Source organism: Larus michahellis, chromosome 5 (assembly GCF_964199755.1).
Source record: "Larus michahellis chromosome 5, bLarMic1.1, whole genome shotgun sequence".
Lineage (NCBI taxonomy): Eukaryota > Metazoa > Chordata > Aves > Charadriiformes > Laridae > Larus > Larus michahellis.
The window spans coordinates 74,053,529-74,072,759 of NC_133900.1; the positions used below are offsets into that span (position 1 = coordinate 74,053,529).

Below are 19,231 nucleotides of genomic sequence, written 5' to 3' on the forward strand. Positions count from 1 at the left end.
TTTACAGACACAAAGTTAGTTAACAGACTAAGCCATTATGAAATCTTATATACCTGGAACAAATTTCCACAAAACATACTTGGGGTTCTGCATTGATACATATTTCATATTTATAAGAAATGAACATATTTTTCCTTAGTTAAACAGTGATATTTTGTAGGCTGTCCAGAAAGATTTGAGGCTATTTATAAATTAACTTTCACCTGAAAATAAAAATCAGATTTGCACATCAATGTGTGCCATAAAGGGATAAATATTCCACTCCAGTGACAGTAATCTAAAGTTCTAACATAAATATCTTTTTGTACTTGTAAAATGAAAGCTGAAAACCATCTACATGCTACATGCTCAAGGTAGCGTGCTCCTCAAAAATCTACCTTGAGAAATTCAGAAGTGGTTTCCTCTTCGGTACCTTAAATACATTTTATCTAACTAGCATACTTATTTCTCCGACATTATTAAATCACAAGGTAGACTAGTTTGTTAGGTAGATGTGCTAAGATGTATCTTTGACATACACAATTACATTAGCACTTGAGAATGCAGTTTCAATTTTAGTCTCCTGAATTAAAAATGTGTCAATTTACTCCATTAGCACTCACCTACAAAGGTAAGCAGGATCACCAACAAAAGGATAAGGGCACAGATGCACGGAATCAGAATTAGGAGCAAAAGTCGAAGGAACTTGGCAGAAGCCAGTTTCTGAGAGCAACTATCCCCCATATTATCCTCATCTGTTCCTAAAACCTGAAAAACAAGAAAGCACAGTTTTATCATTCTGGTGTCAATTAGTAACTCCTACGTTTTCAGCAGCAGTCCTCCCCATTACACAGAACAGCTATATGATTTCAATATATGCTATAAATGGCTTTTAGATTCTTAATGAAAAGTTGTATGTAAACTTTCTTGTTGGTGGACAGCCAAGTGTAATCCATATAATTTAGTTTAGTCCACCCAATATCCACAGACTTACAGCTTCATTGAAATTTCTAAACATTTCTGGTGAACTAGAAGTTCGATAGACATTTCATTTGAAAAAATGTAAAATGCATAATAAATTCAAGCAATAAAGCTAAATACAGCTTATTTTACAATTAAAAATCATCCATTACTAATTATTCAAGAGCTCCATGTTCTTAAGTTTCTTTTATTAAGGAATCAAGCAACTATGATAATCTTTGTTTTATATGACAATAGAAGTGTAAGGACTGTTCCAGTTATTATGCACAATAATGCTGCCTCATTTTTTAAAGTACTTTACAAATTATAACTTTTCACAGTATTCTGTAGAGTTTGCAACTTATGTTTTCTGTTCTATAAATGGAATATAGAGGAACAGAGAAAAATTATTTTCTGAACTCAGTTGAACTGCACAAAGTACAGAAATTCAAACCTTTGCAAAAGCCTAAACATGGGTTTAATATATATATATTTAAACATGACTCCATTAAGATTATGATCTCATACTGGAAAAATGTCATACTTTTTAAACAGAACTCAAGACTGAAACTGTTGTTATGAAGTTAATACATCTTTCTTCAAAATTGACTAAAAATCATTACAATTTTCCCTATGATAAGGTGAAATTGGATAAGAAAATTATTAATTCCAGACAATGTCTTCCCAAAGGATGACTAATAGTTTATCCTTTTTGTCAGGAAAATCAATCACATTGAAGCTGGTCGTGACAGGACACAAGAGCGTAAATGCGTCCATTACCCTGACAGCCTCTCCCCAAAGAACCTTGAGAAACTGAGACATATATATTGTTAGTCTTGTAAATGCCAGGCTCTGTGGGTTATCCCTTTGGCTGGCTCTGCTGTAAGTACCTTTCTGTGAAGAACAGATTACCAGACTGACTGGGATAAATGGAAGTTGAACTATTTCTTAAGAAATTGCTGTGCAGAGACTAGATATATCCCCCCAAGCTCACTGCCCGTTTTACTGCCTTGACTGAGAAGGGTGTAGCCATAAGTGGGATTTACAGCATAATTTTCCACCATTCTGCAATGTCTCTTGTTCCAGCATGGCACAAAGACTATTTGTAAGGAAACTTCCCATGCTGATAATATCAGAATTATCTATTTCATAGATATTTATTAATAGACACATCTATTTCTGATACCCCTGGTTACCAGACACTGCAAACACTGTATAGACAGAAGAACCATAACTGCATTTGTGCAGTTGTATGTACCTTTTCTGGTACTGCTAAGCGTCACATGTTATCTGACCTCCTTGAGACACATCCAGTGCAGTGTCCCATGTGACTGTTTTTGCCACTTCCACTGTTCAAAGTAAAGACCACGGTACCAGAACGGTGTGAGGTGCTAGCAGTATCTCGGTTGGTAACCTTCCTATTCCAGTGATTCAGCCTCAACACTGTCCTTCTACTGGGCTTATCTAGCAAGCAGGATGTAAGTTGATTGTCAACTTAAAGATGGTGGAGTTATCTGAACATCTGAAACAGACAGCTCACGGTAAGAATAATAAGAGTGGTAGCTCTGTCTCTTTAAAAGATACAGCCTGGGTGAGTTGACAAGATCTATAATCTGATCATCACCATTTCCCACAACAAAAGAAATACAAAGAATGTTGGGGAATTAACTGGTTGTTAGAAGTGTTTTTCTTAATCAATAGCTTATTCACAAGTTGCGAATGCTGCAATCCAAGATTTCAGGATATCTCAGCTAAATTGCTGTCCTTACCCGCAAGTAACACCTCAGATATCCAGGAACAGATAAAGATAAGGATTTTGGTGACTTTTAGGAACCTAAATCTAAGTGACATTTAGACAATCACTGCTTGACTATGTAACTTCCTGCAGTCCACACTTGCCTACATTTTCATATTAAAGTCTTCAAAGTCTGCATGAAGTTTTGCTTCTGGTCATGCTGGAATATAGCAACTTAGCAGCTACTCATGCCAGGCTTCCCTAAATTCCATAACCTTGGTTTGCACATCCTGTATTAGGCCCCCTTGGGAGGTCTGAGCGCACAGGTAACAGGAATAACACAACTCTGTTATGAATACAGATCTCCCAAAACACAGCTGCTGTAACTACTTGTGAAAGCACAGCCAAAAAAAAAAGTGGGGGGAGAAAAATGGCATAAAATTGCCCTTTCTAACAGTGCAGTGGTTAAAGTGCTCCTGCAGGAAATAGGGCTGTTGAGTTCAATTCCCTCTTCAGCCCGAAGCAGTTAAAAATTAGATCTACAACTCAGTAGGGTATCACAACCACCTGAACATAGGCTCCTCCTGAATCAGAGCATACTATACCTTGAAGTCACAATATTCCGTAAAAAAGGACACAGTTCTGTTGGGCCAGATGACAGGGAGCAGGACCATCAGTACACAGCCCAGTGATTAGGGCACTCAGGAGATATCTCTGAATTTCTTCAAGACAAACAAACATAAGATCCAGCTCATTTTCCTAAAGGAATGACAGAACGACTCCCAAGCAAGATGCATTTCTTGCAAATCTCAGGCAAAAGTGACCAGCTTTACCCAGGTATGCAAGGTATTACGTGAGTGCTTGCAGCCCAGAAGGCCAATCGCATCCTGGGCTGCATCAAATGAACCGTGGCCAGCAGACCCAGGAGGTGATTCTCCCCTTCTACTCTGCTCTTGTGAGACCCCACCTGGAGTACTGTGTCCAGCTCTGGAGCCCTCAGCACAAAAAGGACACGGACGTCTTGGAGCGAGTCCAGAGGAGGGCCATGAAGATGATCAAAGGGCTGGGGCACCTCTGTGAGGACAGGCTGAGAGAGTTGGGGTTGTTCAGCCTGGAGAAGAGAAGACTCCAGGGAGAATTTATAGCGGCCTTCCAGTACCTGAAGGGGGCCTACAGGAAAGCTGGGGAGGGGCTGTTTGCAAGGGCATGTAATGATAGGACGAGGGACAATGGTTTTAAACTAGAGCAGGGTAGGTTTAGATTAGACATTGGGAAGAAGTTCTTTACACTGAGGGTGGTGAGACACTGGGACAGGTTGCCCAGAAGAGGTGGCGGAGGCCCCATCCCTGGAGACATTCAAGGCCAGGCTTGATGAGGCTCTGAGCAACCTGATCTAGTTAAAGATGTCCCTGCTTACTGCAGGGGGGTTGGACTAGATGGCCTTTAGAGGTCCCTTCCAACCCAACACATTCTATGATTCTAAGGTAAATGCTGACCCATGACTCCACAAAGAGATTGTCTTAGGAATAAAAAACTTATGTTATCAATAAACAAGAGAACTGTATTCTCAAAGAATTGAAAAAAAACACAGAAATAGTATTCATCATTAATTTTTTTTACTCTTCTTGTGAGAAGGAGGTGATATTGAGTATTTTGGAGGTCCATGAGATCTTAATCATCCCAAGCACAAGTGTATAACTGAGAGCAGTTACCACCACTGTTCTACAGATGCCTCAGAGTTAACCTACAAGAAATATTAAATGTGTGCCAAAGAAAACAGTGAGCTGCTTTTGTTCTTTCTGTGAGAATTTTTTTCTAAAATGTAATGACATTGTGTATTGGCATAGCTACTTCAGGCAAATGACCATAGTAAAGGAGAACCTCAAACATTTTCTTTCTTGTCAGCTCCTGAAAGCAACAACAAACTTCAGTCTTTGCATTGACAACTTACTATCACAGATTTAAAAAGAGACTGTTGTATCCAAATTTGCTTTCAGTGCCTGCTAAAGAAAAGAAAGTTGGATTGTGAAAGGCATGCTTCTTTAAGAGAATTGCTAGTTTTGTATAAATATTTCTAGGCAACTAAACAGCATGTTGTATTTTTCCCTTCTACAGGAAAAGACCTCATGAAAAACATGAAACCTATTTAAAATCATCATCAAGCTAGCATAAACTTAATTTTGCCAGTTTTCCATCACTTGAATATCTAGATGAGGTTTTTTTCCATCAATTTCTGTGGTGAATATGAAATCAAACTAGAGATAGCGCTAATGATTCCTATATCATCAATGAGAATTTAATAAAGTGTCCTATAGATAAACATAAATGCAATATATCTACTCTTTATATATTCCCTGTTACTGTTTCTTTTCCTCTTGCTAGCAAATACTGCAATACACAAAGAGTATATGCAGCAGTTTTAAGTGCTCTAGTATGCCAGTGGCATCTGCATAAACTTCAGACATGCTCTGTCCTCTCAATTCTAATAAACAATGGAATAGAGGCATAAATAATGGAATCTTCAGAGAAAAAAATGGGCCTGTAGAAGGAAACAGGGGTGCTACATGCATATTCACTCAGCTCACTGCAAGCTTCCAGGTTAGTGGCCAAGATAAGAAAACAGACTCCCTCAACTCTCTCTGTGGTCAATAGTTCCCCTGAATCATTCCCTAAGTCTGTAAGACTGAGGTACCTTGTAGATACACACTTATCTCCATTCCCAAGGGAAGGGCACAAAGACTTAGAAGCAAAATCCTTGAGGGCAAACTCAAAGAAACCAACCCTAAAAGCTGGAGATTTTGGCATAAAATAGATTTAGCACAGCACTGGAGCAAAATATATTCTCAGCACTTGTGGAATTCTGGTGCAAGTTCCCTTCCTACCACTGTTGTTAGAAAACTCAATTCAAGAAAGACTTTTTTGAATTAAATACTGTGTGCACCACAGTTAGGAAATGTCAGTGCTTGGTTTTTAAGGCAATAAGTCATTTGCTTTTAATGCAATCGGGTTTTGTGATAAACAAGAATATAGCCAGAATACAGGATGCTTAAGAACATCTGATAATTTCTTCTGACAGCTGAAAAATTCTGTCCCTAATGAAATGCCATTAACCACTGCTTACCTGAGTGCCATTCTTTCATTAATGACTGCAATAAAGGAAATACACCATGAAGTAACTCGGAGCTAATTTCAGTGCAGATTTTTTAAAAAGTCCTAGGCTTACCTAGGACTGCTGGATCAGACTGCTGACAGTTGATTTTCTGAAACCGCAGAGGCAGAAAAAGAGTAAGAAGGAAAAAAAATACAGTCCCATCTGACTACAGAAAGACAAAAAATTCATTGGACCAAAATTCACAACTTATCTTCTGAAAGATGTGGGGAGAATTTGATCTCATGGACGTCATTTCAATAACATGCCTGTCATATTAAAGCACAGACATGACAGATTACATTAAGATTTATGGGTGAAAAGCCTATGGTACCATGCAATTTTCCTTTTAGACAGAAGTAGTATCTAAGTTACTAGTCTATAAAACAGTCTGAATCATGGTATAAGCAATTGACAAAAATATCTCCTGACGCTGTCACCACAAACCTAACAGATGTTCTCCCAATAAAGAAATATCATTAGGGCTAACAGCCTACTGTCAGTACCTTCTATGCATGACGGGTCTCTACAAAGAAATGTAGAAGACAACTGTTGCATCAGAAGCATCAAAATATCTTGAGCAAGCCATCACTAAAGTACCATCTAGTGTTTATGCTAGAAAGAAGTGGAAAGAAGACAAGAGTGCTACCATGAAATGCAGAAAGAATGTCATTAGGGGACAGTAAACAGGTGGCCTTGTAGAAGTCCCCATAGGTCCACTGAGGAATCTGCTACCCAGCCAAGTAATAGTTCATGTATGGAAAATATGTTAGATTATGAAAACTATCTGCAGTTCTTTCTGTATCCCTGATATTGTTCCTCTTCTAATGTTGAAGTGCTCTATTGTCAGCCCCTGTGATTTTATCAACTCTCATGATGCTGGTCTTAAAGACCACGACATCTAGATATTGAATTCACATGACCATACCAGCCGTTACAGCTTTCCTTTCCCTGTAAGGGAAGACAGTTCCCAGTTCTCACGGCTACAGAGCAAAAACTGAACATGTGAAGTGTCAATGCTTAAACACACAACAGCATATATAAAGAAATTTAAACGTACTCATTCTTAGAGCCTCTTTCGACCAACTCACAATATTCAAATGCCTGAGAGTGAATAAGAGAAGCTGCAAACATTCTACATTTTTAATCAGTTCTCTCCTGTTCACGTGAAAATTTGGGAGTCAGGAATACACTTCTATTTGACTACTTTATAATCTGAAAAATATTAATACCATGTTTTAACAGTCATTGTAACAAGCAGAAAGTGTAAGATAAATCCTCCAAAGGTACAGGCAAAGTCACACACTAAAAACAGGGATAGGCAAAAAGTCACTGGAAACAAGGTTTTGCATCTTTCATTTTCCAGTGTTAGAGGAATCAGAGAGCCAAACTGAAATGGACCAACTGAAGAATGAATGTTAAGGCAGCATAAGAAATTGGATACTAAGCAGCTTTTGTCTGCAAATACAAGTAATACTCAAATTCCTGTGCACACGAATTTAAGAACAAAAGTGCCATAGTTATTCTGAAAGGAAATAGTGCAATTTAGGGGGGGAAAAAACTTTTCATACAGCAAGGCTGCAAAAAACCCAACTCTTTTCATACAGTAAGGCAGCAAACATGAGAAGCATGTTATTGTGCAAATAACAATTCATGTGATAATGAAATGCGCTAGCTTTCCTGATAGTTAAAGTTCACTGTGATCCTGTAACTTCTCCCATGAAATTCTGTATCCTCAGACAAATTACAAATTGCTGACAATTCATTCAAATTTCATTTTGATGACCAGACCTCCTTTCCCGTCCATGAAATAAAATACTCCGATTTACCCCTATTTAAACCACTGAAATATAAACATATTGAGTCATCATGCCAATCCAAAATACACAGTATCCCAGTAAGGGAGATGTCATATAAAGCTGGGCACACCTTTCCAAAAGAAGTATTTGGTTAGTGCTAAATGCCACGTTCAGCCAGATTCTTTTAGCTGAAGCAGACACCTGAAACCCCTTTAACCTTCATGACTTAAATTTGCATTTAAAGTAAGTAAATTGTGTCAGTGATAGTTATTCTGTGTACAGAAGACACAGCGTGTAAAGTATGGCGATTCTTTTCCTTTCAGACTACCACAGAGACCCATTGGCCACTTCTGTTCAGGTGACCTTTCAAGCTATTATTAATCCAGCATGAGACACAGTGTAGTAAAAATCCAAACCAGGCGTCACCAGAAGTCACCAATTCAGACTAATGAATGTTGGTGTGCTATTCTTTCCTTCATTTCTGTCACACAAATTTGGGGTTCTTAACTCCTGACAAGTAATTTCAGCAGTTTTGTGATCCACTGAGACAACTTTGGAACTGAAAAATCGTGGAGATACGCATGAAAAGCTCATAAGAGACAAGGTGACATTCAGGTATGTCTCACCCAGCTCTGCGACAACACACTTCTGATGTTGGTCCAGCTTCAGTTTGAGACAGAGACAGCGAGCGGTAAGTCTGCGGAGACAAAATCCAAACACAACTATGGTGTTCCAGTTATCTGTGTGTTTGAGACCTTCTCCTTTGGAGTACGCCTACAGTGCTGTCCAAACAGCATGACTGCAGACCCCTCAGATATAACCCAGTCTTGCTTTGACCTTTCTAGCTGAGGTATGACCAGCTATCAGAGCCACCAACACATCTGAGTTCCAAATCTGTTTTTATCCAGGATGACAGATGAATGCCGTGCTGCCAGTGGTGTTACCAGTGTCCAAGTTACTATCGTACAGCATATGCTTAGTTTAAGAGAGCTAGGTCCTGGTGCTACATCTCTTTCATAATTCATTCTTCCCTTTCTGAAGGCTTTGAGGGAGGTGGAAATAAGTTGGTCGGTCACACATAAGCACTATAGTTAGGAGATCTGAGGAGTTTATTCATGTTTCATCTAGTTCTTTTGGGAAAGGCTCTGGTGTTTTATCTTGACAATGTAGTGGATTATAAAGGCACTTCGAAAAGCATCTATTTGATACTGAAATAAATCTAAATAAGCAATGTAATAACTAGTAATCCCTGAGAAGATTTGATTTAGAAATCAGAAAGTTATTCAACATGCAAACAATTGACCTTGGTTCTCCATTACAGGTGATCTATGTTTAACATCTCATGGAAAGGGGCTGAAGTGGAAAAGAAAGGATTTTCTTGGATTCCATGTGTCTGGTGTGATACCAGTAACTGCTCTCCATTTAAAATGAGAATTAGACAGACCATTTATCCACCATATAGGGTCAGTACTGTTCACTCTTCAAAATTTGAATTAGCAGAGAGGGGAAAAAAGGATATTTACCACTACTAGAGAACAGTAGTATCACCTCTTCAATAGCAATATGTTTGAATTTCTTCCTTTTTCAAAAGAAATGCTGCTGAATAATGATTCCACTTTGGCATAAATGTTAATTGTTTACACACTTACTTACATATCATACATATTTACAATTATTTGTAATTTCACTGATGTAAACTTGCAACTACAGCAACGGATGCTTCCCATATTTAAAATGGAACTTTGTTGCATCTTCAAGAACATTCAGATTAAGAAATAATTCAGCTGATGGCAAACTTACTACAATTCTAAGCTCCCCCTTTTTAATTACTAACAGCTGTTGGCAAAGATGTGTGATGTTGCCATGTCTTATAAGCTGAGCAAGATTTAGTAAACATATGGAAGATATCAAAGATTTTTCAAAAACTGAAGTGTCTATGGAAGACATCAATTTTTTGAACTAGACTATGGTTAGCGTTATCTGATATTTCTCAATACCAGAACACGAACATCCATTCAGCCCACCTCAGCAGGCAGTGGGAAAGTGTTTGGGGGAAATTAATCTTTAATTAATGCAGAATTTATGCTTCGGGGGTTATTAGGTTTCTTTAAGTTTCTAGGGCTTGCAAAAATTACTCACGAAAGTTCCAATGGTGCCATGCTGTTTTTCTGAACACACCCAGAGACCACTCTAATGCCTTCCTGACTACCCAGATGTTCACTGCATTGAGGTTTGCTAAGCAAGTAGAGCACTGATGGCAAGCCTCTGGCTATACATTGCTGAGAATCGCAATCCAACAGGCAGGGGAGTAACACAGTACTCGTTTCAGGTTCCTGCTTTGCTTGGAATTCAGTAAGCAGATGCCTGCACAAGAGCCATTAGCACCAGAAAGCAAAATTGGAAACCATAAAAAAAAAAAAAAAAAATCTTAGTGTCCTAATTTGTGACAATAAAAAGGTTTTGAAAAAAAACATTTTGAGGGGGTGAAGGGATAAAGTTAGAGGAACACCTCTTAAAAACAGCTTTCAAGCCTAGAAAACTAGAATGGACAAAAAGAAATCCTGCCTGCCCTGTGGCTCCCATTCAGTCTATCAATCACACCACCTGTGTAGAAATCCCACTAGAAGCCCCATCCCACACAAGGCAACTAGACCTCATAATTGGACATACCCTTTTTTTTGCCATTAATGCCTGATCAGTAGGCTTAGCCTTCTGAACTGGAAGGTGACCAGTACATTATATACGTGCCATGCGCGTTGCTTAATTATACAATTACTTAACCTATTTAAAATCAGAAGTGACATGAATTGGGTGCTATGGAAGCTAAAGAAATGGCAGGAATCTTCTTAGAAGCATTTGTTTCCTTATGCTTCATGCATTTCTTACTCATTTTTCTCTACAGTGTATAGATTATGCTTACACTATAAACGTCTGCCTAGAAGAAATCAAAATTTTGGATTTGAATGTGTAATGTTAACTTTACACTACTGACTTTTTTCTGAATTGTGAATAAAAACGTACTAACCCTTGGACCAAAGATAAGAGCAGCAGCAATATTAATCAAAGGAAAAGACAGGGCTTAGAGTCAAAGAAAAGCTTCATCTGATCAACATAGCTGGATACTTATTTGCCCTCTTCCCAAAGATGAAAATGGACTTATACAATGTCTCACAGGCCAATAACCTACTACCGAAAAAATTTAGAGGTGACTCATTCATTTTTCAGTAGGATACCACTTTGTTCAGAAACATACTATTTTGCTTCAGTAGGAGAAAAAGAAAGAGAAGGATATTTTTGAAACTACCAGGACATCTTGACAGAAATAACTGAAGAGGTGACTAGAGATTAAAGGTATTCATTATTGTTGAAGTTATGAAACAACGAGCTGATAACAGAAAACTCAAGATTAAGTGGGTTAACAAGACACATTGGTGTACACGTTTAACTATGACTTTGATATAGTATCAAAGGTTTATGGATCACATAAGGATTTGTAGTATAAAAACTTCCACCTAAGTCACTGAAACAATAACAGTCTGGTGAATTATTTTGGCAAAGAACAATCCTACTGTATTTATGGCTAAGACTATTCAATTTAATTGTCATCCGTAGAACAGATGCCAGCTTTCCTTCCATTCACTTTTTCTTTGGAAATCTCAAAGAGTCACATAATAATCTTATTTATGATGAGGAAAAAGCAATGGAAGCCATCTGGATTCTTAGCCCTTCCAGACCACTAGCAACATTATTCCATATACTCTGACTTTATAGGGAAAAGGAGAATTGTTAATAACGTGTAAACACATTCAGTTGTCATTTCAGACTTCCTTTGAATCCTTGTATACATGCACTACAAATTATTTAAACTTAAACTTACACCTTTAAAATGGCTGAGCAGGAACAAATCGAAGCTTAAATAAGGCATTTACTACTTAATTCTTTTATTACACAGTTGCTACAAATCAAGAAAAGCAAAAAAAAGTTAAAAAAAAAGAAAAAAAAAGATGGCAGAAAAGCACAGGCTGTTAAGGCAAGGTGGGCTCAGACGTCTGTGTTTCTTCCTGAAGCTGCAAAAGTGTAGGAGATTGGGGAAAGCCTGATAACTGTAGCATATTCTATTTTTATAATCTCCAGGTCCCACTGGTTCTGGGACAACTTTAACATAGGCAAAATAATCCACACAGAAAAAGATTTGACATTGGAAGCAGGACGAAGGCAAGAAACCTCTGTGTCACACCACTGGCCCACGAAAGTCCAGAGCAGATGTAACTGTAAATTACAGATATATGCTGTATTGTTACATGAATGCAGAGCTGCAGGTTTGAGAGACATGAGATGGAAAGCTCCTCAGTGCTACCAGTGGTTTTATTTCCAAGACAATGCACTGACTGCTTTCTGAAATTTAATGAGATGAACAATGCAAGGAGCACGTAAGTGGTTTCTTACTGCTTCATTCAGAGGCATCAAGGGGGAAAAAAATGAGTCTGCTTTCCTAGGAAATGCTTCCTGAGTCTGAGACACTCTCAAGTAACTTTCAATAACATTGGAGTGACAGTATAGGCTATTTTGAAACTAGGAGCTCTTTGAGGTGACAAGCAATAGCAATTGCCCTGGGTAATTACTGTTAAATCACTGTTAAGTTAAATCTCTCTGGTATCAAACAGATCAGAGGTGGAAGATTCTAGCACATTAGTTTTTAAAACACTAGGTTCTGTATATGGCAGAACTGAGTGTTACAGGTTTGAGGAAGAGAAGGGAACAACAGACTTTGACAATCACTGATCAGCCAGTACCAAAGCATGAGCAGCATCCACTAAACATTGATCTTGAACTACAACACATGACTTGGAATAGATGCAGTCTGATGCAGTCACAAATAAGTAAATGCATGTCTACCTTCAATTCCTTTCCCCTAGGGACTGGGTGAAGGGGACTTAAATGTTCAATATAGAAAATGCTTCTTTTGCAAGAAAAAGTTAGCCTTGCAATTGAGGAAGAGCAGTAGCTTACAGAAGCACCTGTAATGATGCAGCCTGACAGGCTGCTTTCCCCCAGGTTTAAATAGAATAATCTCCATAGATTATTCTATGGGGAAAAGTTTTTAAAACTGTCTCAATTTCTGTGTCCTCTCTGGAAAAAAAAAAAAGGCAATATTCATTGATTTAGCACGTACACAAAGCTGAGGTCCCACAGAATGCATACTGTTCTGGGAAACATGCTTTGCAACAAGCAAGCACAAACTTCACCGTTACAAAGCAGCTCTGGCAGTATCTGATTTTCAGCCTCTTTTCACTTTCTACAGGGCAACATGCTAAAAACTACCTTATGCTGGCAACAACATGAACAAAACTAGAGAATCATAGACTGTGTGGCAGACAAAGAAGCAGATATTGCAGGGGTTCCACTCTAATGACAGAGATGATGAAAAGGAACTGAGGGACGGCTGGATTCATTTCATCCCTTCATGATTTGGGGACTGGGGAAGAGGGACAGGGGAGCAAACAACCACAGAGGTAACACTGCGACTTTGGTCAGTTGTGAGCAAGCTGATGCTACGATGAGGTGGCCACCACTTCTGGATAAATCTGCCCCTGATTACATGGAGATCTGTACTGGGTGCAGGTGACAAGCGGCTGGCAGTCAGGGGACTGGACTGTCCCATGCTGGACTTGGCCATTTACAGCTGGCTCTACCACACATGACACAGCTGAGCCTATCAGCCAAATTGGTGATGCCTCTGTGAAAACATATTTAAGAAAGGTCAAAAAATACTACATGGGCAGAAGAAGTTGAAACAGGGTGAGAAACAGCAGTGCAAACACCAAGGTCAGAGAAGCAGGTGCTCCATGGCGGAGCAGATATTTCCAAACAGACTGCGGCCCATGGAGGATCCACAGCAAAGCAGAGCAAGAGTGAGAAGGAAGGAGCAACAGAGAACCACAGTCCTCCCCTGCGCCGCCGGCTGCATCACTGAAGGGACATAGTGTCACCTGCGACGATAACAAGCGAGGGATAGAAGAGTCTGAAGTGAAGCCGAGCCTGGGAATGAGGCAGGAGAGGTGTTTTCCGAAGGGTTTTAATGCTTGCTTCAGTTTTTTTTTTTGTTTCACAATACCTGAATCAGTAATTAAATATTTATATTAATCAGTAATAAACTCCTTTCCTCCAGTCGTAGAATCATAGAATCACTTAGGTTGGAAGGGACCTTAAAGATCATCTAGTTCCACCCCCCTGCCATGGGCCAGGACACCTCCCACTAGTCCAGGCTGCTCAAAGTCCCATCCAACCTGGCCTTGAACACCAGAAATAACATCATGTGCATAAATAAATAATTACAAGCACCACCTTAAATTACAGTGGCTTGAAACCACAGCTGAGGAGAATCTGTCCCTTCAGGGGAGCCATCTTCTGCACCAGGTAGGCACAGGATGAAATCTAATTCGGACTTCAGAGGTAGCAAGATTCTCATCTCTTTTTTGAAACAGCAAGCTCTTACTTGATTGTTGTCTCATTATTATTTTTACATTTAGGATATTAAACCATTATCCCTGTTTCTTTCATGTTTGCTGATGAGAAAGATGAGCCGAAATTAAAAACTGTACTTGGAACTACCTGTTCCCCAGCAGAATGGCAGAAATTATTTACGCTTCCATCTTACAGTTAAAAAAGGAGAAAAGCAGCCACCATTAGGGTATTAAAGCGGGCATCAATCTGGATGCGGGGAGGGCGGGGAGCGCCATACGCCGCGCAGCGCTAAGGCGGCGCAGCCCGGGCGGCGAGTCTGAGCGGAGCCTCAGCGTGAGGGCTGCCATTAGCGTGAGGGGAGCCGTCGGTGTGAGGGCTGCCATTAGCGTGAGGGGAGCCGTCGGCGTGAGGGGAGCCCTCAGCGCCGGGGGCGCCGTTAGCGTGAGGGAGCGGTCAGTGCCAGAAGAGCCGTTAGCGTGAGGGGAGCCCTTCGCGCCAAAGGAGCCGTTACCCAGAGGGGAGCCCTCAGCGTGAGGGGAGCCCTCCGCGCCAAAGAAGCCGTTAGCGTGAGGGGCGACCTCGGCGTGAGGGCAGCGGTCAGCGCCAGGGGCACCGTTAGCGTGAGGGGAGCGGTCAGCACCTGCGCCGGGGCGCTACCGGGAGCCACTGGGCCCCGGCGCTAGGACCTCCTGGCGGGGCTACGCGGCTGCTCTATTTTTACTGCGGTATTTTTTGCATTCAGACTTTCCACTGCAGGCGGCCCGGGTCAGGGGATCCGCTCTGCCGGGGGAATCTGACAGGTCAGCCCAGCAAGAGTTATTTATAGAGGGGGCGGTGGACAGACGGAAGGGATGCGATCGGCATCACATTCTTCTGTTGGCGGGGCTGCGGACTGGGAGAGGCACCCACCAACGAGCCCTCTCCCCCCCGCCGCGTCCCTCAGCACAGCCGGGCAAGGCGGCTGTGGCGGGGAAACCCCCAGCGCGGCGGCACGGCATGCCGCCCGGCTTGACCTGCGCTTGCCAGCCCGCCCTGCCGCCGCTCACCGCCTGGGGAGAGGGGGCAGCGCGGGCCGGCCGGAGGACACAGAGGCTGTGACCTGAGCCAGGCAAGCCACCTAGGCAAGCCCCAGACTGTCTTCCCTCTCTTTTTTTCCCCATTTTTCCTCATGCGGCCTCTCAGGAAGTGAGGACCCACCTCACACACAGATTAACTTCCCCAGTTACAGATCCCAGCAAGTGGAAGGGGACTCTTACACCCTGGCACTCAGGCTCAGCACAGTTCCAGACGAAAGTGCATACCCTTACATGAAAAACAATTGACTGCAGAGGGTCACTAGAATTAAAAATACAGAGGCAATGAGGGTAGTCAAGCTGGAGCCTGTCTGACCACTGTCTTCAGAGGTTGTTACGTGTGTGAAGACCTTTTCAAGGAGGATTTAAACTTTTCTTGTCCTACTGTGACAATCCATCACTTCACCAAGGGCTATAACCCACCTTTCTCCGCTGGCACTGGAGAACTGTACTTGCCTAACCTGCCATTTATGAGGTCCGTTTCTTTTTGGTAGGGCAGAGTAGAAACATCAGTATTTCAAACTGTAACCAGACTGCCCCCTTCAAGCCCCGCTGCTCAAATGCTTTGTCCTAAAGGCATTTCAAAATCAGGAGGTGTCTGTCTGCCACATTTGGACGAGCCTAAGCTACATGTGCAAGCCCAGAACTGCCCAGCTGCAAGTGGGCTGACACCCGCCCCTGCCAAACCCTGGCTGGCATTCAGAAACAAGGCATTCATCTGGCCTTGTAAACAGTGCTGCTTCAGGATACCTGACACGCTGATAGGATTTGACTCTTCCCACACAGTGTAGTGGTAGCTGCTATCTTTTAAAGCCTGACCACACCAGGAGATAGTGCCGTCATGTGTAACTGCCTCACAGCGCATGCTGCTCAGCCTGAAAGCAGATGACCTGGTGTCCACAGCCTCCTGGTCCAGGTGGGGTCAAAGCCATGGCTCACTTCTCTTAAGGAAGTGCCTGTAGTGCTTATATCATGCCTGCTGTATTGGGATGGCCTGAATCTGATGGGCCTCAACGGCAAAAACTCACAGAGCCCAAACGGCCACTAGGCCACACCGATGGAAGCACTGTCTTCCCGCTTGTGTACAAAGGGCTTATTTAGACTTCAGCATTTGTTGGTTACAGCAGTTGAGAAGTGATGAGAGCAGGAGACGCTGGGTTTCTTCGCTGGGTGTAACCATCCCAACATTCCCTTGCCTGTTCTGCCTTCCCCTGGAAGGAGCTTTCACCTCCTGGTAAACGAGATTTCTGTATGGGTGCTTTTCCACCTCAGCCCCTGCACACACTCCTCGCTTGGCCATGCAAGTAATGACAAGAAAGGATGTGTCTGGCAATACATGGATTTAGTATAACGGCAGGAAAGCAATGTTCCTCAAGGGAGCAGAGTGCTAAGACCTAAACATGTATATCAGCTTAGCAAAAAAAACCAAAAAAAACCTCTCCTACATTCAAGCAAGCTTGCATTTTTAAATAATTACTGGCACTGTTAACAGTCCTGGCTTTCATTTGTATCTGCAGACATCATCTAATACATAGTTAACAGCTAAACAACAATATGGATATATTAAATTGCTGTGTGCACATTGCACATTTTATAGGACACCTCCAATCATGACATTTTTCAAGCCATCTTACACTTTTGATTCACTGCCCATTGAAGTTATCTACCACAGGAACACGGTTAAGTGCCAGGAAAGATTTCTGCAGGGGAAATGAATGCTCTCTTCAGTATTTTATAGTCCCAGCTCCAAAAGACTGAGGAAAGACAATGTTTTGTCCTGACAATCCCGTACCAATAGAGCACAAGCAGATTCCTCTCATCTGGGCAAGCGAGCGGTGCTGCCTGGCTCACCGCCCCGAGAGCCTCCTCAGGAAAATGAGTACTGGTGGCTTCCTTAAAAACACATGCTGAGTGATGATTATATGCAAGGTTGAAGGGCCAGGCTTCCCCACAGGCAGAAAAACCAGGCTGGCTGGGTACCCCGTAAGTGGCTGATGGAGGAGGGAGGAAAAGTCATGAGCATTGCCTTTCTACAGGAGGTTTGGACATTGTTTGGGATTCCCCTGTCCCCCCACAGGAGCCCACAGCTTCCTACAGGACCTTCATGTCCAAAACGCTCTGGAGATGTCACCAGCTTTTGCAGAGACACATAAGCAGAGTGCTTCCGTAATTCCTTGTATTATTCCTTTATAGTTGCTTGGATTGTCTTAGTGATACGTTAATCCCAACGCCATGTCACAGTACCTGAGAAGCTTTTAACAGCAATCTCCAACTAAGGGGTGCATTACAAAAACAAAACCAAAGAATTACAATTTACTCCTGCTGCCTGGTCCACCTTTTAGGAACACAGGAAGGGTGAAAGTGGCCATATGGAAAAATCCATTCCTATACTTTTACTGCTGAAAGCTAAATCTTCCCAAGAGACCCCGCGAATGCATTAAAAGCTCCAGATATTTGATTTCACTTAAGAGTTTCACCATCTCAGCCAGGCTGCTAATAATTTTTTTTAAAAAAGGTTAATTAATTAATCGTCTGCCATGAAACGCGTCCAAGGATCATGCATTTTAAATCAAGTGGAGCGACGACACTCCTAAAGTACACTGCCGTATTTGCAAACTTGTGAAACCCGCTGCTATGCCGTGTCGGTGGCGTGGGGACCGCTGCGGGAAGCTCCGCCGCCCTCTCCAGGTGCGACAGCGCCGGGCTCAGCGGTCCCGCCACCGCACCGCCACGGCACCGCCGGCAGCGCTGCCCCCCGCTGCCTCCACCCGACCCCAGGCTGCATCCGAGGCGGGGACGAGGTCACGGTGCGGCGGCTCTCCGGGAGGCCGGCCGCCGGTGGAGCTGCCACGGCCGTCCTGATGGAGGTCAAGCCCAAACTCTGTTGCCAGACCTGTTGCCGTCGGGCTCGGCGCTACTCTGCCCCGCTCCTTCCAGCGCCAGGGCAACGAACCGGCACATCAGCCCCGTTGATCTTCGCCGCTGACTTTGCGAGAGAACTGGGGAGAGGGCGCCGCTAAGCTCTTAGCGAAACGCTAACATCGACCGGTTGTTAACTGCGACTCACCTACATCCCGCTCCTCCCGCGCAAGTTCCGCCGCGGGAGCGCCCTGGGACGGCAGGTTGGGCACAGGCGGTCACTTGTCCCCGGCTCCGGCCGCGCCTCCCGGGGACGCGGCACCGTCCCTGCCTGCGAGCCACGGGTCCGCTCTCGCTAGGGCAGATCGCGGGGCTCGCCCCTTCTCCGCTTGCCCGAGCAACCTGCCGCTCCGCCCCGCGGTGGCAGCCCAGGGGCATTCGCCACCGGACCGCGCTCCCCCTTCTCCCGTCCGGCACGCCGGCACCCGGGGGTCGCCGAGCGGCGGAGGCAGCCGCCCTCGCAAGCCCTCAGCTCCGTGTCCCCCAGGCGTCCCCACCGCGGAGGGGAGCTCCCTCGGGCTGGCCTTACCCTGTTGGCGGAGAGGACCTGTCGGTAGCGCTCCTCCTCCGCAGGCAGGGCAGGGAACTGTTGCATGGAGAGCATGCTCTGGCTACCGCTGAACCCTCTCCACTTCGGCCGCCCCCCGCACCCTTCTCTACCTCAGTCTCCGAGGAGCCGCGGCCGTCCGCCTCCCGCACATACGCACTTGCGGGGCGGTGGGGGCTCCGCATTTTGTCTGCTCGGCAGACTCCCCCTCCCCCCTCCTCCACCCAATAATAATAAACCTCGGCGAGAAAGCCGCCGCATCCCCACCCCCTTTTGCACACAAGGCTCTACCCCTTGGGGACAAGCTGAGAGCCAGCCCACTTGCTAATTTCGCCCTAAAGCCGTCCCCCAGGGAGGGCGGATGAGGTGGTCACAAGCCTTTGCCCCCCCGCCCCCGAGGAACGACGCCTTGTCACGCTGCGAGGGGCTTCAGGTGGCAAGAGAAGCCTGAGCCAGGGACGATGTGCGGGGCAGAAACCGGCGGAGCTCGCCCCTCGCACCCTTTACCTTGGCTCGCTTGGGGCTCTTCTGAGGGCCAGGCAGTGGGGTTGCCGGCGAGTTCCCGGTCCGCCCGGATGCGCGCTTGCAGCTGAATCGGTCTGAAGC

The 19,231-nt window shown here is 43.7% G+C and overlaps 1 protein-coding gene across 9 annotated transcripts in view; it reads right to left on the minus strand.

The window, feature by feature from the left end:
- The window catches only part of CORIN (corin, serine peptidase), a 149,710-nt gene extending 130,783 nt beyond the window's left edge, over positions 1-18,927 (minus strand). For 4 of the 9 annotated variants that reach the window (XM_074587999.1, XM_074587993.1, XM_074587996.1 and 1 more), the window contains exons 1-2: positions 18,608-18,889; positions 603-747 (exon numbers count right to left, since the gene is read on the minus strand). In XM_074587999.1, coding sequence (XP_074444100.1) covers positions 603-747; positions 18,608-18,682 — 220 coding nt within the window. In that variant the 5' untranslated portion in view covers positions 18,683-18,889. Of the gene's footprint in view, positions 1-602; positions 748-18,226 lie in introns of all 9 variants that reach the window. The other 5 variants (XM_074587998.1, XM_074587992.1, XM_074587994.1 and 2 more) reach the window with 3 other exon arrangements.
- Positions 18,928-19,231: the final 304 nt, after the last annotated feature.